The sequence below is a fragment of the Lampetra planeri genome, chromosome 28, assembly GCF_965212315.1.
Source record: "Lampetra planeri chromosome 28, kcLamPlan1.2.h2, whole genome shotgun sequence".
Classification (NCBI taxonomy): Eukaryota; Metazoa; Chordata; class Hyperoartia; order Petromyzontiformes; family Petromyzontidae; genus Lampetra; species Lampetra planeri.
The window spans coordinates 4596119-4619460 of record NC_136134.1 but is presented as its reverse complement, the minus strand read 5'-3'; the positions used below and the strand labels follow the sequence as shown (position 1 = coordinate 4619460).

At 42.3% G+C, this 23342-nt stretch overlaps 1 protein-coding gene across 2 annotated transcripts in view; it reads right to left on the bottom strand.

Annotated features, from left to right (window-relative positions):
• The window catches only part of PLCH1 (phospholipase C eta 1), a 344205-nt gene that overhangs the window by 63207 nt on the left and 257656 nt on the right, over positions 1–23342 (bottom strand). For both annotated transcript variants that reach the window (XM_078607693.1, XM_078607694.1), the window contains exons 7-8: positions 18623–18716; positions 10161–10364 (exon numbers count right to left, since the gene is read on the bottom strand). In XM_078607693.1, coding sequence (XP_078463819.1) covers positions 10161–10364; positions 18623–18716 — 298 coding nt within the window. The remainder of the gene's footprint in view (positions 1–10160; positions 10365–18622; positions 18717–23342) is intronic.

Genomic DNA, 23342 nt, shown 5'->3' with positions numbered 1-23342 from the left:
GTGCCCCACCTCATGTGGATCAGAGGCAATTGAATTAATCTCAGAAGAAGTTCTCTGATATCACATTTCAGAGATAGTCGTCTTACCACGTGGTGACAGCACTGCTCATTGTGAGCATTCGGAAATGAATTGCATTCATCTGCAGGGAGGATGCCAAGAGAAAGCTTTTGTTATACAAGACTGCAAAATGGAAAAAATAATCACGATAACTTTCATACGATTTTGATTTAAAGCTTTCGTGACTGCATGGATTCATATCATTGGTTCTTTCGGTAAAGTCACGTGGAAGGGAAATAATAAAATAATAAAAATAAAACAAAATAAGATAAAATTCTCACGACGTTTCGGCCACAACGCAAGCAGCCGTCCTCAGGTGAAGAACAGGGCTGTCGGAAAGACAGCGTCCTAATGAACACTGCTAAGCTTGGCAGCGTATTTTTAAGCTGGTTCGGAGGGGGAGAGAGTCTTGACAAGGGAGTTTACATATCAACAGAGGAATTTAGCATATTGATGACAAATGCAGATATGGGATTAGTCACTACTTGTGGAATGTGTAGGTGCTGGGGTGTCTCAAAGTCATATTATGCTAGTGTATTATGTAGGATTAGCAGCAATAAAGGGAGGGAAATTTTAATAGTAAAAAGCTGCAGCAGCCAAACCACAGCATCTTAAAATTATATTCAACTACTATGTATATGCAGAATCCCCGAATGTAGATGTTGACATGATAGTTCATTGACAAATTCACCAGCATACAATTACCAGCGGGGTGAAGTTGGCCAAATCACTTCCACAACTGCACGGTGTAGGGATGCCCTCACTCAGCAGTGGATTAAAAAGAAAAGTATTATACTCTTTGGTTCTTTCGGTAAAGTCACGTAGGTATAAAATAAAATAAAAAATCACGACGTTTCGGGCGCAACACAAGCGTCCACTTATGAATTATAATACTTTTCAAGAAATAAAAGTATTATTATTCATAAGCATGCACTGAACTTTGCCAAATAACTTTTCGAAATTATCACCTTAGCTCCTTCGCTTCCTGTGATACTAAATAGGGCAAAAAAGGGTGTATACAATTACTCTTCTGGTGGCAAGATTGGCATCAATTAGTATATTCTGAAATACTACAGGAATCCATTCATTGAGTGTGCGACGATTGCAGCTGCGCTCGAAGTCAAACATTAATTAGGATCATCATATACATTATTAAGCAGCCACTACGGCTGTATAAATTAGACACCCTTCCCCTTTGCACTGTACAAGTACTGCCAGCTCATTAATTTTGACTAATTGACAAATCTGCGGAAAATAATGCACTGCAATTATGTGTTAATTTGCTTAATTAAAGCTGATTTTGCGGATGTGATCAAACAATTGTACATAACCAAGCCAAACAGATTATTACGTAATTTGGGGATTTTAGAAACGTGATTCAAAATACTCAGCTGTATATATATACAGCAGAATATTTTAAAAGCGGCGGATGAACAACCCAATCGCGTGCATTTTGAGAACGAATATCGTTGACCCCCCCATTTATGGTAAATGCTGGTGCAGGATTTTGTGTTTAGTTTGTTGTTTTTCCCCCACACCTCCGATTAGCAGGGATGGCTACGTACGGTGCGAAAGAAGTTCAACATACAATCATTCATTGTCGTGAGACTATCTGCAGCAAGCCTACATTTCCTGCTTTCAATGACAATGCCTGTCACACCCCCTGCGATGGCTCTGTCTGCCCCATTAAGACACGTGCATTTTCAAATACACCTTCGCCACGCACAAACACAGGCCTGAACCTGACCCCAGAGGGGGAAATAGTCAAAGGACAGCGCCGTCACCTTTAATCGCTTCCCGCTGAGAAATGCCCTCATTGTCCCAGAGAAAATTACAAGTTTCACGGAGCGAAAATCAATGGCAGGACTGTGTCTATTGCCCCGAATGTCGAGGCTTCCTGTGCTGTAATGAACATGCCCCTCCGTTAACCTTTCTCAGCAGAAGGCCGAGTAACCTGTAGGGCACCTTTAGGAGGAACATTTGTGGCACACATCCCAGAGGATGTGAGTGAATGCTCTGGTCAGATTCCCCAGAGTGATTTCAGCATTGCCGATTTTTTTTTACTTACATCACCTAGCCTTGTAGACCTTGCTACTGCACCGTGTGACAGGATTACAGGTCAAGTGATGTACATCACTGCTGGGTCATCCTGTAAGGCCAGAAAGGGGCCCTACCAATACTTCCCACTGGAAGCTAACTCGTGCTCATTCAACTATACTTGACCACACTATTGGTATGAATGTACAGCGCAAGCTTTGAAAGTATAGGCACAAATACGTACATTCAGTGCAGTTGTAAAGAATACTGAAAAACACGTAGGTATGACTCGATGTTCATATTTTACAATGGATGTGTGAAGAACTCCAACATATATTCGTCTCAAATGAGATTTGCACAATTGATACTGAAACTGTATTCCAAGTATAAATATATATATATATGATTAAAATCCATACCAGACTGGAAAATAAGTGGATGAAAAAGTAAGAATGGAGGGAAGGCTAGGAGGGACTGTACGAAATGAAATAATAAGCACTGATTAAAATAGAAATGTAATTCAGTGACATAAAACAGGGCTTCCTCCATCATGAAGTTACCAGTGTTAGTCAAATTACATAATGGTTGCTAGTAATCTTCTTGGTTCTTTCGGTAAAGTCACGTAGAAGGGAAGTAATAAAATAATAAAAATAAAACATAATAAAATAATTTTCACGACGTTTCGGCCACAACGCAAGCAGCCGTCCTCAGGTGAAAACCAGGTCTTAAGAGTCGCGGCATCTCTTCAGAAAGGTTTTCACCTGAGGACGGCTGCTTGCGTTGTGGCCGAAACGTCGTGAGAATTATTTTATTATGTTTTATTTTTATTATTTTATTACTTCCCTTCTACGTGACTTTACCGAAAGATCCAAGAAGATGAATCCCTGCAGTCACGAAAGCTTTAAATCGAAATCTTATTATGTTTTATTTTTATTATTTTATTATTTCCCTTCTACGTGACTTTACCGAAAGAACCAAGAAGATGAATCCCTGCAGTCACGAAAGCTTTAAATCGAAAGGTTGCTAGTAAGTTAATCATGTATCCTTACAATCGGTCCAAACACATACTGACAAAAACAATGCCCAGTAGACTCAATAATGTGTGTGTATGAATATGACCAAGTTAAATTTAATACCGCGCTTGCAACAATCGCATGGTATGGCCTGATACGATTCAGTGAAACATGCTGTCCCCTGAGGGGCTGGCTGTGGATAGCAAAATGAGGCGAAAGCCACTTACAGATGTTTGGGCTAAGGCCCCACAGTGCAGAGGCATCTTCTCAACGATTAGCACAGTAATTGGCAACACCATTCACTCATCCCCAGAGTCCATCCTGCTGTGGGAATTATCTGCCCATTGCTCTATATTTTTTGCAATATTGAAGAAATACAACAACAAAAGTCCGTACAGTTGCTTTTTACATTCGAATCGTTTTAAAAAAAATTGTCCAGCAACAAGAAAGCCATATTTTGAAATGTCATAAGCTAAAATATCTAGTTAGTATTTTAGACTCCCACTGCATGCATGTTTAGGTCTGTACACAGATGGTGTAATAGCAACTGCTCACCCTGGGATAAAGCAGCAAGTTAATGACACCACACATATGTCCCAATGTACACACACACAGGTGTGTAGCAATCTGCGTTGGAAAGTAAGAGCACCCGCAGCATAATGCCGTTAAAATCGATGATAAAGAATAGTTGTGCCACACCAATGAATCTTAGGAATTATGGTAAGATCATTTGCCCAATGCAAAATGCTGCCCGAACAGCAAGCAATTCACGTGGGATTGTACAAACAGCAGCTGATATTACACGGGGTTAACCTCGCTTCATGCGACAGTTGTAGATGCACGTAGAAGGGAAGTAATAAAAGAATATAAATAAAACACAATAAAAATCATTCTCACGACGTTTCGGCCACAACGCAAGCAGCCGTCTTCAGGTGAAAACCAGGTCCGTCGAGGCGACAGAGTCTGAATGAAACAGCACACGAGCTTGGAGCATATATATAAGCTGGGCGCTCAGCTTATATATATGCTTGCGTTGTGGCCGAAACGTCGTGAGAATTATTTTATTGTGTTTTATTTTTATTATTTTATTACTTCCCTTCTACGTGACTTTACCGAAAGAACCAAGAAGATGAATCCCTGCAGTCACGAAAGCTTTAAATCGAAAGTTGTAGATGCGTCCCAAAAAAAGGCGCACGAAGCGAAACCGCACGAGAGAGGTGCCCGCCGAGTAGCGCACACGGCACGTACCGTACACGTACAATGTTGTCTCACATCCGACCGCATAGCCGCGTGTAAGTGAATTCAAACAACACAAGAGTGAATTGTGGGTGGAAATAGGTTCAACCACATATATGTGTGAGAGCGCACAAACCGAACCTGCATTGTAGCGAGGGAAACCTGGAGAAGCATCTTATGAATTACAGAAAGATAATTATATAATTAGCCTCATATAATATTTCTGCAGATGGGTAGACTGCCCAAACAGGAAGGCATTTAACACGTGATTTTACAAATAGCAGATAATTTGATATACTGCCCAACAAATATAAAACGCTTCTAACCCTGTTAAATGCTTAGGCAAGATGTAGATTTGAAGTTTTCGTGACTGCAGGGATCCATCACTCTTTGGTTCTTTCGGTAAAGTCACGTCGGTATAAATCATCAGGTTTTCCCACCTGGTGATGATTGCTTGTGTTGCAATCGAAACGTCGCGACGTTATTTATTTTATTTTATACCTACGTGACTTTACCGACAGAACCAAGGAGTATGCTTAGGCAAGACTTCAGCTGTTACCAGTGATAACCTCGAGGTAGCTGTGATTGTTAATTGACAGTCATTTTCAGAGCTGAGATGGAGTCGAAGGAACGGGACACATGCAATGCTCTACGCACTTGTGAATGAAGTAGATATACTTTAAAATTGGCGGCACAGATGTGGTAATGCCGCAAGAAAATTACCAGGTCACGAGAAGTTTTATTTTAATCCCGTGAATATTCTGAAAATGTAAATGCACTATTCACAATGCCTCTAGAGATACCTTACCACAGAAGCCTCAATGACAAATCTAGAGAGAATGACATTTACTGCCAGGCACACGTTTTGAGCAAAATACATTTCTTCTATACTGTTTGTTTTTTTCGGTAAAGTCACGTAGGTGAAAACAAAATAAAAAATAAAAAAGAGAAAACCACTAAATTAAATCACGACGCTATGGGAACCTCATTTGCCAGTAAAAAATATGATAATTGGTTCTTTACCCTTCTATCTGGCAACAAAACTGACACCTTTTACAAGGAGTCATGTTTGCATAGACGCAATACCTGCAGTCATAATACAAACAAAAGAACATAACTCTGATAATGTGCACTGTCCTTAAAGTTGATTGATCCACACCCGAGACAGCTTTCCTTAGAGCCTAGTCTCATATGGGTTGGACCAGATGACGCCAAAAGGCGCACAACTCAAAGACAATGCACCATCAGAGTATGAGAGCTCGGGGCTCTCATACTCTGATGGTGCATATGACTGCAGGTATTGCGGTCTATGCAAACATGACTCCTTGTAAAAAGGTGTCAGTTTTGTTGCCAGATAGAAGGGTAAAGAACCAATTATCATATTTTTTACTGGCAAATGAGGTTCCCATAGTGTAGATGCTTGCCCCGAGCTCTCATACTCTGATGGTGCATTGTCTTTGAGTTTTGCGCCTTTTGGCGTCATCTGGTCCAACCCATATGAGACTAGGCTCTAAGGAAAGCTGTCTCGGGTGTGGATCAATCAACTTTAAGGACAGTGCACATTATCAGAGTTATGTTCTTTTGTTTGTATTATGACTGCAGGTATTGCGGTCTATGCAAACATGACTCCTTGTAAAAAGGTGTCAGTTTTGTTGCCAGATAGAAGGGTAAAGAACCAATTATTAAATCACGACGTTTAGTTGTTTGCTCTTTATTTATTTATTTTTCCCCTACGAGACTTTACCGAGTATGGATACTTGCAGTCACGAAAACTTCAAATCTAGAATTACATTTCTTCTCTTTGTGTTTCATTTTCTGCGTGAAGTTCACAGTGTTCTCTGTTTATATGACCGAGAATGCCAATGTCTTTTTCTTTATTCCATTTCCACCTTCATCAGATCTATGAAATGACTTTTCCAGTTGGCACAATGTAAAGGGGTGCAGCGATAGTGACATGTTAACTTCCTCGCCTGGTATACAGGAGGTCGTGCGATTGATCCTTATTCTGTCGCCTGTATATTTGGAGTTTGTATGTTCTCCCTGTGGTCGCATAGATTTTTGTCCAGGTCCTCTGGTTTTTCCCTCTAAATTGAGCAATATGCGGCGTTCAGAGTATTTGGCTGCTATAAATTTCCACGCGATAAGCCACTTCATTGGGCTATCATTTGTGGCTAGGTCACTTCAGAAAAATAACTATATAGCTCAGTGGGCCTTACCTGGTAAAATAAAAATAGATTAGTTTATATGCACGTGTGACAAGTGGTTATTCAATGAAGAATGTGTATATTGTTCTCAGAATGTCTTTTCCTATATTCCCCAATTTATTTCACACAATGAACGTTGTCACGCTATTGTTTGTACACCAGCAAATTGTGTGTACTGCACGTTTATATCCCAGCGTCCATAAATTATGTCTTGCAGCTCATTTATTATGCATTAATTTTGTTTCAATGGCCTGTGTCTCCAATAGGCGACATTCATTAATGTTCAATGAAACGGACGAATTGCACATGGCACTTAGTCCTGTTGTGATTTCGTTAAACATCAAGGCATTATTTTAATTAAAGGTTTTCACGGGACATTAACAAATGAATTTAAGCTTCGTTTTTTTTTCCAACTGTAAGGTGTTCTCATTGTTGAAAATTACGTGAAAAAAAATGTGTGTTGTATCATGACGCATTACAGCATCTAATCAGATCACAATGGTTGCCTACAATGACACATTTAAATTCAACATTTAAGGTCCATCAGTCAATATTACATTGAAGTGTTATCCAAGACAACGCAAAAAAACACGTAATCATCTTTTAATTACAGTTCGTATATTTAACAAAAGGTGTCGTTTTATTTCATTATATTTGTGGACTCTTCAAAACCCAATTAACTTGCTTTGTGCCTTAGTTAAAAAACATATCTATTTTACTTTGCTTGGGAAATATCACGCGCAATTCCTACGATAATGGCCTAAATTTAATGCGAAATCAGCTTTTACACGATTCCCTCTCCACAAATTATGGTGCAAAATTGGCGCTCGGGCCGTGATCATAATGTGCTCTCCGCACTGTTGGATCAACCTCATTAAGTTAGCAACACACCTATTACGACCACTAGGGGAGATTATGTAAATGTCTAGGCCAGTATGCTGTCCAAGCAACCGTGTTTACACATTGCACCAGGTTACTAATCTGACATCACCTGAAGAATGCGCCCGCTCTCGTCAAATCTCGCAAAACTTAAGCAGTAAATTTAGCTGTGACGGTCCTACCTGAAGACGGAGACTTGTGTTGCCTCCGAAACGTCGTAATTTATTAATATTTTATTATTTATTTTTACCTACGTGACTTTACCGAAAACATCTAAGAGTATGAATCATTGCAGTCACGAAAGCTTCAAATCTAGAATTAAGCAGGGCTGAAAGACTTGGACAGCGCCTGCATTTGGTTGGACACAAATTAACGGGGTGCAGAAGTAGGCATTGCGGGCAGCAGAGAGCTTTGTAGTTCTGCACTCACTCCTTCCTTCACCAACCCGCACTGACCGGTGTGGTGAAGTATGGTCAAAGTATCCCCGCGTCCCCGTCCTCCCCGCCAATGGAGAATTTCCAGCCACTTGATGCTGCTGTGCAGTGCTACGCCGGCTCCACGTTTCGGCCGCCCTCGGGGAGGGCCGATTGCAACGCGGCAGGGCACGCGGCGGTTCTCATAATGAGGGAGTTAGAGGGGGCCCTGTACGTGGTAATGATGATGCACCCCGCACTCAAGCTGTGCTGCAGCCTCAATATCGCAACCAGCACGACGACGGTGGCTGCGGTACTCGCGAAAATAATTCAAAGAGCATAATTACTGGTGCATTTTCCAAATTGCCAGGTTTTCATTATTTGTGAAGTATTACACAATTACCTCATGCCAAGTCCCCCCCCCCCCACCCCCGACCCCCTTAGTGGGAAATGAGTGCCACTGTACGAGGGAGTGAAATTTTCAGACGACGGCGCAAAGTAAAAAAATAAAGGGCAAGTGTTAAAGTGAAAAACAAAAATGATGAACAACGTAAGATGCACATATCAAGATAACACGGGTACTGTAGAACTAGAAATCCGGCAACTAAATAACAGTATTACAGAAAATCCCAGTTAAGTGCATATCAGTATCATATAACTACTGCATGTATATTTGATACATCTAAATATGCAAATTGTTGATCATCTTTTCATACAATTGGATTTTAATTTTAGTTAATCTAATAGAAGAAACAATATACTCTCCGATCATTTACTGTAACTCAAATATCAAACTTACAGTAGTTTTGCCAAACATATACGTGTATTAAACACATAATCAGGCTCTGCACACTTTATATGGGCTTCATCATCACACTCCCCTGGAGAGGAATTAATTGGTGTAATTAAATATTATTCGACCATTGATATGACCGTTAATATGGGTTCAATAAAAACAAACATTGCCCATCAAACTATTTGTTATTTTACCAGCTAAGGCCCACTGAGCTACATAGCTCTTTTTCAGAAGCAACCTGGGCACAATTGATAGCTCAACAAGGCGGCTTATCACGTGGGAATTTATAGCAGCCAAAATGCTCTAAACGCGTGTTGATTCTAAACATGAAGGGAAAACCTGGAGGACCCGGAGAAAAATCCACCCGATCCTGGGGAGAAGATGCAAACTCCAAATATACAGCAGGTGTCAGGGTCAGGATCGAACCCATGATCTCCTGCGTAACATGTGATGTCGTTAAGATCTCGCCAACTTAATGATGATGACTATCACATATGATTACGTTTTAGTACGGAAATGTAGAACCTTAGGCTTAGCCCAACCAATTGATCTCCAGGCCATACATTTTAGGTGGCGATTTTTTTAAATATTTAGTAATACTGTAAGCATCAATTATACTATATTTGTGTCAAATTTAAACTTTCTAGCTCTTACAGATGTTACATCATCAGTCATGGGAGTCTATACCAATTAGGCTCTCCATAACAAGCTGCTAATCTGTACATTGGAATTCTTGTCCTGAGAAATGATCCGAGGGCACTCCACAAATTTCAATGAACGAGGTGTCATATTAAATCTCCTGACACACAATGTATGCGAATGAGGTTAAATTTACAGTCGACTAACTCGGCGTAATTACCCGGTGCTCCTTATCCGTTCAACCATTTACAACAGCACGGCATTTGACATGAGCTCCATTTCAAAAAGGTGGCCGGCACCCACGCCCGGTCACCTTTGTCTCCCCTGTGGCGATGTTTACACACCGCACCAGGCACTCGTTTGAGACTGAGTCGACCTAACCGAGGTCCAGGACCATTTCCGATATTCGTCACTGGTGATGGCCGTGAGAAGGAATCGAACTCGGGTCACTGGGTTTGTAGTGCAGTTGTCTAATCACTACACTGCCGCTCTCCTCAAGACACATATATATACACAGTCTGTAGTTGCCTTCTTGAAGAACACCGCGGTATGAATACATCGCGCTGTAATAAATAATATATAACATAGGGTATAAAGCACAGTTCACGATAACACGTGAGAAGCGTAACGCAGGCTGAACAAAGACTAACGTGCATGGGTAGCATCTAGAAGCATCCAGCAGCATCCCGCCTCGTGTGCTACTACACCGCGCGACGTAGTTCCGTTCATTCGATCGCGTTATATCCAATTGGCATCCGCGCGTAAATAAAAAAAAATGCGTTTCCTGATACATTCATCGCGTTACACACAAAATTCGCATCGTGAGAAAACACGCGGCGTTATAGGAGAATGGAGCGTGGACACCGAGAACAGGGACAGCGCGTACCTTCCACACAGCGGCAGCCGGCCTGTAGCACCCAGGCGTACATGTCGGCCCGGGAGTGCGACATGAGCTGGTCGCCGGTCAGGTACGTGTTGTGGGACGAAGCGATGAAGTAGTGAGACAACGGCTGCTTCATGTCCTGGTTCAGCTTGTAGTGCTCCATGTTGAATATGTCGCCCTCCGGACTGCGCATGTAGTTTGTGAAACCTGGAAAACCGAATCGGATCAACAGCACGCATGGGTGTTCAGAATCAGGGTATGTGTTTATACTGGTGGAATACGATGGGCTTCAAAGCTATTTAATTCACGGATGTCCAGTAGGCGTGGGTCAGATAGGAGTGCAGAGTATAGGAACGGTCAGCAAATTACAAAAAAAATACAAATAAAATTAAACTAATCTTGATTTGAAGCTTTCGTGACTGTAGGAATCCATACTCTTAAGGGTTTGTTTCAGCAGCCTGTTTCTCTATCCCACCTGAGGACGATTGCTTGTGTGGCGATTGAAACGTCGTGATCTATTATTTTTTCTATCTATGTGACTTTACCGAAAGAACCAAAGAGTATAAAAAATGTTCACTATTTTAATTTTTATATTCTTGGTTCTTTCGGTAAAGTCACGTAGAAGGGAAATAATAAAATAATATAAATATAAAACAATAACAATTCTCACGACGTTTCGACTGCAACACAAGCAATCATCATCAGGTGTGAAATCCACAGCAAGAAAATTAGAAAATTCGAAACGTCGTGAGAATTTGTATTGTTTAATATTTATATTATTTTGTTATTTCCCTTCTACGTGACTTTACCGAAAGAACCAAGAATATGAATCCCTGCAGTCACGAAAGCTTTAAATAAAAATGTATTTTAATTTTAACAGATAAAGGCCCACGGCGCTATTAACTTATTTTTTCAGAAGCGACCTGGCCACAAATGATAGCTCAACGAAGCGGCTTATCACGTGGACATTAATAGTAGCCAGATAATCAAAATAATCTCAACGCATGTTTATATTGAATATGTTTACTCAAGTGCAGTATCAGCCCTCTACAGCCACCCCCTTGATCCCCCCCCCCCTGCCATGCTGCGGGGATGGTTTATCGATGACTTAAAGCTTTCGTGACTGCAGGAATTGATATTCTTTGGGTCTTTCGGTAAAGGATGGCAAGTTACCATTCTTGAATGTTTTAATCGTTCATGAAGCCATCCAGATATAAAAACACAAACACAATTTCAACCGAGAAGATGGGTACAAACTCAGCAATCATTGGAAGGACGTTATTAACCAGTTTAAGTCATAACTGGCTGTGATGTTGAGCAGTTATTTTCGACTCTCTGGTGTTACATTAACAGGTTAAATGTCTCACCAACACAGCGACCGTTGCTCGTTTTCCTCGATGCGGCGGTGGCTCTACGATCTTACATTGACATGCTAATCTATCACAATACAATGGCCACCCCTTACACTGACATGCTAATCTCTCACAATACAATGGCCACCTCTGCAGCTTCGTCGTCGATTTTACATTGACATGCAAATTTCATCACTAGCCCCGCCCACTTCGCTTATGCCCCTTGGACTACACCCATCTCAAACCTTTATAACATCCTGCCTCAGCAGCTCTCCTGCTATTGTCTCACCTGATGACGATTGCTTGTGTTGCGATCGAATCGTCGTGATATTTTATTATTTTTTCTATCTACGTGGCTTTACCGAAAGACCCAAAGAATATGGTTTATAGATGTTCATATATATATATAAAACCCAGATAATGATCCCCACCTTAATAAACACGCATTGCTGGGGAAAAGAGTGATTTGGTGAGCACCTATCAGCACGGTTGGCTCCATAACGTGCGAAAGAAGTTCAACATACATACATGAGGATCTGGTAGGGGGCGGGGGGGGCGCTTTACCAGCCTATTCACAATGAGTATATAAATGTGGCAAGGGCCTCTACTGAGTGATGTCATCCTAAAATTACGACCAAGGGACAATAGTGCGCCAACATCAACGCAGTGGAGACAATTGCGTGCGGCCCTCGCTTGAGGCCGAGGTGATGTACAGGGGAAGCAGTGATCGGGAGAAATAAGATGCTGATTTATAACAAGGGCATCAACCATCGTCGTGTCTGTAAACATTCTTGACCGGTGAAGGGCTCTCACCATCATCATCATCATGAGTTGAGAGTTTTCGTGAATTAAAAGAATGTCGTAAAATTGAGCTTCAAAATACATCTGACTTGGATGACAAGTTGGTCTATCAGCACAGTTATAAAGTGAACCTTTATTCCATCGCTATAAACCTATTGGCAGTCCGGCAACACATCCTGGCAGAAAACCATTCTTGTAAATAATTTCTGTAGGATATACTATATGTGTAATGATTCATATCCCACCAGCAAGCTGATGAATATTCACAATGCGGGGATATAATTTTAATGAAGTCATGTATTGTTAATTTATAGGAATTCTCTACTTGCATTATGTTTCAATGATTTCTGCGTCATGTGTACAATTTTGATCGTAACATTACCATAAATGTATCATTAGCATACTATTTCCATACACTTTACATTAATGGCATATAATTTCTTGTCACACACACAATTTGTAACATGTAATGTGAGTGTAAAATATCATTATTAATCAAAATATACATAAATATTGCCCTGCAAGCAATATACACCACCTCCAATCAACCCTTTAAAAGTAACTATATATTAGGAATGTAATTATGCATCCATTCATTGATTAAAATCTATTCTTACCCTCATGATTTACGAATTCAATGATCTGTATAAAAATCAACAATTTTTCAATCCCTAAATGTGCAATTGGTTCATGTAATTGCTGCAGCCACCGGAGGTGCTAAATGCACTACCAAATCAAATTCACAATTAAATTGTGACCCTACATCATGAGAATTCAACAACTGGCTGGGGCAATTAAGGCAAAAGCATTACACAATAGAATGAATATAATTCTAATTTAAATTTTAAAAAGTTATACCAATCAACCATTTTCAAAACCCATTTTAAAGAGTATTGTAGTTGTAATCTTGAGACTGCCGATATGTTTGGGAGATTAAAAAAAATGCCAGTGTCGAGGTCTGCGGGACATGAGAGAGTTCGTGAGTTTTGTTAATCCTCCATTGAATAAGTGCAGACGACAATGGTTTAATGCATGGCTCACGGTTCGAATCGCATGGCCACAGTCACACTGTGGCTCGTATCTTTAATGTGTCTCTATGTATCTCTACGAGTCTCTGTGTCCCTATGGGTTCACTATAAGGTCACCCATAGTGTGCTTTGCATGGCCACAGTCGCACCGTGGTTTATGTCCTCAACGTATCTCTACGCATCTCTATGAGTCTCCACGCCTCTATGGGTCTCCTATAAGGTGACCAACAGTCGAACCGTGGCACCTGCCTTCACGCAAGGTGGAACGCAACTTCGTGGACATCGAGGGTCACTAAACAATTCCGGGTGGTGGCGGCGTGTCGCGCGTTCTGGGGTTGCGCCCTCAAACCCCGCTCCCCCAGCCCAAAGCCACGTGACAGAATCGGCAAGATCAATGTCTTCGGCAGATTGCCATTTGTAGCAATGGAATTCTACGTCTCACTGAACGGACACGGTTTCAATTTTTTGAAGGGCCCGTCATATATTCCCGCTCAGTGATGTGTGTGTTTCCCACCTGTTACTGCTATGAAAAAGTCTTAAGCAATTTGTTTAATACCACCAAACTACAAATGGTATCACTTTTAAACCTCTTGTAAAAAAAATGAACAGTATAGCCCTGTGGCCATCCATTGCTGGGTGAAGGCCTCGCCATGCCGTTTCAGTTGCGGGAATTGTTTTGACCATACCTCACCACAGCTGTCAGGAATAAAACTCAGGTCGCCGGATTCCTAGGACGGTGAGTGACCCACTGCGCGATCGCTCCATCTTTTTTTTTAATGAAAGATGTGATGCGTTAAACAGCACAGCATGTGCACTGTAGTGTAGGAGAGATTACCCTGTGATGTTAATACGTAGCGTGATGTGATAAACAACAGCTTAAGAGTAGTTCTGCATGGTTAACACACCCCTGGGCGGGAGAAAATCCTGCTTAATGAGAATATAATGGTGTGCAGTCGAATGTGAACCGCTGTATAAAGTATAACGCCCAGGCACAGCAAGCAGCGGTATGACCTTATGAAATTCAAGGAGGCCATTTAAATATTGCATGCCCTGTACAAAGTGCTTCGGGACAGCTCGTGACGAACACTTTTGCCGTACTCGAGGTTGGAGGCAATTCATTCGGCGAACACGGGAAATTAAATTACTCTTGAATAATGCTAATGAATTATTTTACAAAGAGTATAATACGGGAATAAAAAATGGACCATTATTTACCAAGGAAAAGCCTCACTGAGTCACGAGACTATTTTTTGGGAGGGCCCTGCATTGGGGATGTTTAGCCAATTGCCTTCATGAGTATGACAAAATAAGAATAGGTTTTACCCTTTCTGGCAATAAAACAGCTGTGTTAAGATCTTGATTTGAAGCTTTCGTGACTGCAGGGATACATACTCTTTGGTTCTTTCGGTAGAGTCACGTAAGTATAAAATAAAATAAATCACGACGTTTCGGGCGCAACACAAGCGTCCGTCATCAGGTGGGAAGCATGGTCTGCTGCCCTCGTCTATGAGGCCTCTCTCCTATCTTACAGTTACAAGCTAATTTCTCACATTAACATCAATGCTAATTTTTTTTTCGATTTAAAGCTTTCGTGACTGCAGGGATTCATCTTCTTGGTTCTTTCGGTAAAGTCACGTAGAAGGGAAGTAATAAAATAATAAAAATAAAACATAATAAAACAATTCTCACGACGTTTCGGCCACAACGCAAGCAGCCGTCCTCAGGTGAAAACTGTCGCCTCGACAGACCTGGTTTTCACCTGAGGACGGCTGCTTGCTTTGTGGCCGAAACGTCGTAAGAATTGTTTTATTATGTTTTATTTCTATTATTTTATTACTTCCCTTCTACGTGACTTTACCGAAAGAACCAAGAAGATCAATGCTAATCTCTCACATTAACATAACCACTTCCGTGCCCTCGTCAAGGAAGCCTCTCCCCTATCTTACAGTTAACATGATAATTTCTCACATTAACATCACTAGCCCCGGCCACTTCTTTATGACCCTTGAGCTACACCCATTTCAAACCTTTTAAAACAGTCAGCCTCAGCAGCAGACCACGCTTTCCCACCTGATGACGGACGCTTGTGTTGCGCCCGAAACGTCGTGATTTATTTTATTTCATAACCTACGTGACTTCACCGAAAGAAGCAAAGAGTACGGGTGTTAAGATGTTCAAACACCAAATAGATGCCTTTTGCAAGGGATAAAGTCTGCATTCACCATATAAAGTACTTGTGGTGAACATGCAAACCCGTCCAGTGGTCTGACACTGGTGCGACTAAGCCCTAAAGAAGGCTGTCTCTGGTGTAGGCCAAAGACAATTAATATATTATCAGAGCATGTTTGTTTGCATGGTCACAAGTACTGTGTGTGGTTAATGCAGACATGATTCCTTGCAAAAAAAAGGTTTCTATTTGGTGCTTGAACATCTTCACACCTGTTTTATTGCCAGAAAGGGTAAAACCTCTTCTTATTTTTTCATACTGTGATACTGACAAAAAAGGTCCCATTTTGTAGATCACCTAATGCGTATTTGGAGTGTTCGTGGAAACCAGAGTTCCACGGCAAAACCCTTGGATACGATGGGATAACGATGCAAGCTCCCCACGGATGCATCCAAGCTCCCCCCACACACAGAGCCCACATGCTTTCGATGCATCAGTGGACTGAGCCCATTTCTGTGCTGTCATCTCCTGGTCACCTCACAGCCTCCAGCTGTGGTGGTCACCCATCCAAACACGACCGAGGCTTAATTCTCCTTAGCATCTGGAATCTCATGAAATTGACCACATTCTGGGTCACGTGATTTTTTTTTTATAAATTCCCGCCTCGGGGTACTCTACACAATTCAGCTGTAATTTTTTACGTTACTTAAACTACCGGGTGATAATTTGTGTATATGAGCGTGAATGACCGATGTGCTTATATAGTTTCTCATAATGACAATATGGTTAGCATACTGCTGTTACAGCAATGTGGATAAATTCAAGTTATTAATATCTCGATATGTTCCTTTGTGTGTGTATATGTATGTTGCATTGTACATGAATGTGTAAAGATAAAAAGTGTGTGTGTGTGTGTATACAGCAGAGGTGTGGACTCGAGTCATGTGACTTGGACTCGAGTCAGACTCGAGTCATGAATTTGATGACTTGCGACTCGACTTGGACTTGCATAACAATGACTTTGTCCCACCTATGAGATGTGGACTCGAGTCATGTGACTTGGACTCGAGTCAGACTCGAGTCATGAATTTGATGACTTGCGACTCGACTTGGACTTGCATAACAATGACTTTGTCCCACCTCTGGTATACAGTATACATATGCACAATATATGTATATAGCCTGCATGAACATATATACACACTATACAATGTAGAGTATATGTGTGTGTGCACATGTGTGTTTGGACAACTTCTTCTCTCATCTTCTCTCTCTGCCATTGAATAGAAGCCCACAGCGATGTACGGAGGGACAGGCACCATCAATCATGTCGGCATGATATATCACTCTGCGCGGCTAAATTAATCAAATGAATAGTGGCAGCACATGAATGGTGGGGAAGCAACAGTGATAGCGGTGCGTTGTCATTCTTTACGTTATGGATTGTAAGAATCCATTTCAAAGGTACATTTTGATCATTGGCAGTCGAAGGTGATTAACTTGTGTGTGTTACAGAAGCCTGTGGAGTCAGATGCCGTCTTTCCACAGCCAATGGGAAGTGGGCTCAACCTGGATTTCGGTGTTGACCATGTCAGGCCAACCACACTCTGGTGGCAGGGCCACCTTTGCATAATGGCCAGCAGCTGAGAAACAGACCGGGACAACACGGGCGGCAAAGACGGATCAAATAGCCGCGGGTCAACTTCTGAGCTTCGTGAGTGTGTTAAGAAAAAAAGATTATAACTCGGTTAGCATAACTTAACCCAAGTACGTATTAAGCCGTGTTTTAGAAATGTCAAAAGACAAGTGACAAATAAATAGCTCGAAAACATAAAATTCGTTCTGTGATTGGGTATCGCACGAGTTGAAGAAGCTATAGTCAGAGGCAGGCGCGGGTTGATGTTGGACATGAGTGGGCTGCAACCCACCTGTAAGTCAATATCACCGAGTGAAAAATCCAAAAGTACAACATTTTATTTCCCTCTGGCTACGGACAGGCAGGAGGAGGGAGGGCCCAAACGCGCAGTGCCTAGCAGCTGTGGAAGCACTGGGACGAGACACGAGGGGAGCTGGACCATCCCTGTCAAGAGTTTGATTTCTCATGGCTTCTGGAAAGCAGGGGCAAACATAGAAGCCTCCCAAGGGGGTGAGGCGGTCCTGAAATGTCAGGCTTTTCAAATAGGGCCCTACATTAATAATAATAATAATACAACATTCCATGTATTATCTTTTGTAAATATCAACAATATAGAAATGTTCATTGCACCTCCCCCCCCCCATCTACCCCACCAAGAAGGAAACAGAAGGCAGCGATTATCTCCACAGGTGACCCTGATTGAGCGGTGGAAATTCTAGCAATCCCTTCACATGAGAAGTTATTGTTTGTTTTGTTGCACAGAGTGGAACACAACTCTATCGGACACAGGGTGATGGGGCTGAGTCGACGGCAGTGAGACAATATTGCTAGCAAGGCCAATGCACTTTCTACATTCACGTATAAAAACGTACCCATTACCGAACCACAGGCTGCTGTATATATATAGATGTGTACATTTGTCATGTTTTAGTTTTGTTCCGGGGTAAAAGTGGTGACACATTAGCATATTAAACATTTGCTATAGTGGCAAAAGCCTGCCTTGCTTTTAATATGTTCGATGCATTCAATTTTACTACTTTATGGCCTTAGATTATTGCCTGTGCTTTTATAGTTCCTCGCGCTACATTCCTCCAAGCTTGCTTCGGCCATGCATTAATTTTCAGCATAAATCCCGGCACTTTGCATGCGACTTTGAAAAACGACCCTGTGCAATTTCGCAGTGTACGAAAGAGGAATACGGCTGGAACAACAACACTGCAGTTAGTTATATAATGGACATGGCACTGAGGATTTAACACACTTTTAAAATTCAGAATGCACTAAGAAATACGCATGAAAACAAGCCAATGGATGGCTTGAGAACAGTAATTCAGAAATAACAATAAGCATGTGATATTCTACTGCCGCCTGCGTGCCAGTGTGGCATCCGCAACAATCGTGCGGGGACTATCCCTGCGTTAATATAAAATGGTACCGACGTCCGCCCAGATGTTGAGAGATTGTTTTTTTTTTGCTGTTACCGTCAATTCCCAGAAGGCCTTGCTGCTTGTTCTCCTCGCACGGCTCGAACATGTTGACGACGTCCACGCAGTGCTCCCTGCTCACATCCGTCATCTGCAGCGCGTGGGAGACAGCGTTCACATCGTTTGCTGCTTACCCCCCACCCCTTCTTCCTTATGGACCTAAATTATACTCTTCTCTAACAGGGCATCATTACCTTGGTGTTGCAAAAAAGCTATAGTGCCTTGTACACACGAGGAGCTACACTGAGATAGTTAACTCTTTCCCGTTCCGATGACGTATGTGTACGTTATCACAACGGAACCGGAAGAAATACAATTAAATAAACTTTATCAGTACTGAGGCTCCCAGAAAGCTATGCGGGAGGGTGCGTGGCACAGTTTGGCGCCAGCTATCATAGAGTGCGGTCATGTCGCTACACTTCTCTGCGGCGAGTACAATGTCTTTAAAACAACGGCGCGATGCTTCTCAAAATAAAATTAACGCTGAAACGCTCGCGTGTTCCGAGATTCAGCGGTAAGCGGGACACCCGTCCTGCAACTTGCAGACATCTTGTAACGGCAAAGGGTTAAATGAGCATTGCGTTTGCGCTCGTCTGTCCTTTACAGCCCTGAGCCAGTGGTGGAAATTCTGTTTGCTTCCCCATGAAGCAGTACTTGTTGTATAGACCCCCACAGAAATGATGGGATGAGTCAACCCCTCAACCAGGAATATTAAACCTTCCAATTGCAAGCCACTCGCTCCACTGCCGAGCCAACCTCACTGGCTTTACTGGATCGGGTCACACAAATTATTGTCCCCAATAGGATGATGGGTCGAGTCAATCCCTGACCAGGACTTGAACCTACGTCCTTCTAATTGACAGTCAAATGCTCTATCCCAGTGGTTCTTAACCTGGGTTCGATCGAACCCCAGGGGTTCGGTGAGTCAGTCTCAGGGGTTCGGCGGAGGTTAAGACACACACCTGACTCACATGATTGTGCACCAGTAAAACATATACCTATGTTTTTAATTTGAAAAAATCATATTTTATTTTTACAATTAAGAAGGGTTCGGTGAATGCGCATATGAACTCGTGGGGTTCGGTACCTCCAAAAAGGTTAAGAACCACTGCTCTATCCATAGGGCAAACCCAGATGGTTTTGAATTCCATGTTTATCTTTAAAGACAGTCGGGGCAGGTGCTGTTTGCGAGCACCCGTCAGGCGTGGTGTGACCAGCACTGACCTGACACATCTACGTTTCACAAAGCAGTCTCAAGGAAATAACTCTGCTGCAATATCACCGCCAGTGGGCATTGGATGCCAATGTAAATAAGATGTGTCTAACTTATTGGGGATATTTCCAACCGAAATGAGTTTCACACATCTTTCGTACAACATGCTTTTTAATGCTCCGCATTGAATAGGCGCACGCAGAGACACGGGGTACAGTGCAATAAAGCATCATGTAAATATGTAGATCAAGCAATGGATTAAGAGACCCAGGTTGTTAATCCATCCGTCTGTTGCCACACGGTGGTTTGTGACTAGTAATCAAATGGGTTTTACCCTCCCCCCGCCCCGTTATTGCTGTTATTATTATTCTTAAACTCACTCAACGAGTGGAAAATAGCGTTTGCAAAGATTACGCGGTAAATGTCACGTGCAGCTGAACATGCAACGTGTGGCTCAAATTTAGGCCTAGAGTTTTTCAGGACACTCATGGCGAGGTACGTCCCGTGCAGTCACATATACAGCGCAGTCAATGGAACTTTAGCTCTGTACTTTCCGCCAGAGCTGGGGCAATGCATTGATTGATCAATTCAAATTGGCTCTAACGCTCCTGCATTGAATTGAATGTGTAAGAAATTCAAGATTTGATCTTTATTATGAAAATATCCAGGATATGGAAAAATAGGAATAGGGTTTACCCTTTCTGGCAAAAAAACTGGTGTTACGATGCTCAAACACCTAATATAAACCCTTTGCAAGGAATCAAGTATGCATTAACCACACGTACTTGGTGGTCTGACACTGGTGAGACTAGGCCCTAAAGAAGGCTGTCTCTGGTGTAGGCCAATCAGTTTCAAAGACAATGCATCATATTTTATCAGAGGATGTTTGTTTGCATGTTCACCAGAAGTAATGTGTGTGGTTAATGCGAACTTGATTCCGTGCCAAAGGTTTCTATTTGGTGTTTGATCATCGTAACATCAGTTTTATTGCCAGAAAGGGTAAAACCTATTCTTATTTTTTAAATCCTTTATATTAAGTTCACTTGCTTGCTTGCTTGCGCGCTTACGACTGTGCAAATCTTTCGGTCGTTTTTTAACCCACTTCCCGTAATCCAATCGAGCTGACATTTTGCACACAGACTCGTTGTGCGTGACAATTCATTTTCGTGAACAAACATTTCCAAAATTTTCCACTTTTTAGGACATTTTTTTTTTCATATTTAATTTAAAATACCAATGTGATAAAAATGAAACTCTTACTCAAGAAAAACAGAAATTAATAATAAAATAAAACCGAGGCCACGCATATAAAGGATTTATAGTGAAAAACTTTGTTTTTACGGGTTAATTTTTATACTTTGATACTGACAAAAAGGTCCCATCTTATGTCCAGTATATGTTTGTCAATCCACTGTTGACTGGGTGAGGACCTCTCCGCACCACGTGGGTCATGGAGGTTATTTAGCCATACTTCTCCACGCTGGTCAGTGCATTTTTGGTGCAGGTTAGTAGCATAAATCTAGAAGCAAGTGCAGTTCAACAATGCTCTTTGCTGACAGCAGCAGCAGCAGCCTGTACAGCACCTGTGTTAGGCATGGTAGTCACCCATACACGCACTATCCATGCTCGACCTTATCCTCCTGGATCTAATGAGATCAGGGCTGATTCAGGATAAAATGTTGCCAAAGATTTCATTGATCTTGCATATATTTCATGAGTTTTCAGTCCAATTCTTGCATCCACGAGAGGGAATCGCCATTTAGAGAAAAGCGAAAACAAAAATTCCTACCTATCGTTTCTTGGCGGCACCGTAACAATTCACCGAAACACAGTGGAGGGTCAATTGCTTCCCCGCTCAGGCAAATGAAACGTCTCCCCTTGCCGCAAGTCACCTCTGGTCGGAGCGTCTGTCCCCATTATATAGCGGGCATTAAAAGCTCTCAGAAACAGCTGCCTCGTCTATTATTCACTTCTTAAAGTCAGGTGAACGAAGGGATAAGGGAGAGCCTGAACGCAGGTGACGACGCACGCACACGCCCGACTGTCTCGCCCGTTACGTAGTGTGTGGTGCCAGCATCTCTGCGATGGCCGCTATCGGTGACGCTCGCTTCACTGGCGAGACAAGCTTGAGAATGGTTTCAGTGCAATGACGCCATTAAATGGGGGGACTCTTCCCCACCCCGTATCGAAAAGCATTTCGTGAAGTGTCCCGAACTGCAGCGGCGTTTAGACGCTACGCAAGTTGAAATTGTATTGCATTTTATTTTTACAGCATCTAGAGCTGCGGTCACACTGAAGACACGTTGTACATTCAACGTCAGTATATATATGTATATAGGATGGTTTTACATTGAATGGGCCTTGTTGAACAGGTTCCGGACAGGACAAGGTCTCTCAGAGCAGCTAACCTCTACCCTAAGGGGTCTTCACGACAACCCAAGCTGCAGCCGTGGCACCGTACAAACGATGTTGTCTACTGGCGGTGACCGTCCACTGGCCAAGTTCAGCTGAGGGCCACGTGAAACGCACATGGCCACCGAGGACGCTACTGGCGCGGCTCGGCGATTACGCACCCGCTGAATGAATACGTTGAATGCTGGCGAGACGCGAATGGGGATTACCCCTCTGAGTGAGTGAGCCATCATTTGTCTTCTATCAGAGAAATAATTGTATTTTAAATGTAAATTATGTACAGCCAATATCACTCACACAGGTGCAATGGCAAACACGAAAATATGGACTCTGAGCAAGGGCAACATGTTAATCACCACCCTCTGTGGTTGACATCCACTGTCAAAATATTTCCATTGGAGGCGCTCACGTGAGCTTATAGTTTTCACGAGTGATGTTGTCGTTCAGGAGATCCCCTGTGAGACTCTGCGGCATACACAGCGAGCACTCCCCACTTCGTCAAGCATTGTGCCGTTTCGACTGCTGCAGCATTCATTCCTGCCTTCTCATGCACGCTCTCTCCCCCGTCGTGTCGGCAAACTTGCACTACACTTCTTCCCATCGTACTTTTCATTGCACGGTTATACTGGTAGGAACGAAGTGGACCAGACCACCAATAGATTATATCGTCCGTCCGTCCGTCCGTGTATCAACATCGCCCCCTACTGCAAACACTTGGCAGGACCCTACAAAAACCTTTTGACTCAGTGGGGCTTTCCTGGCTTAACAAGTGTAATAATACATTATGTTTATATTCTTTGGTTATTCGTTCCTACCAGCCCACCCCGCAGGGTCCTGTTCTTTTCCAGGCCTACTTCTCCTTCTTCTAATATAATTTGCGCAAAGTAGCTCAGCTTTCCACGGTGTTCATCCTTCAGTGTTCTCTGTTCTATTTGCGATTCGTCGAATAAGTGGCCCCGCTTGACATTCTTTCCATCCAGGGATTTACGAACTTTATTTCTTGTTGTATTGAATCTCAATTAATTGTGCCCTTGTTCCGATGCCCAAGATTCAATTAACATACAACGCAATTGGGAAGATCATTGCAATTAG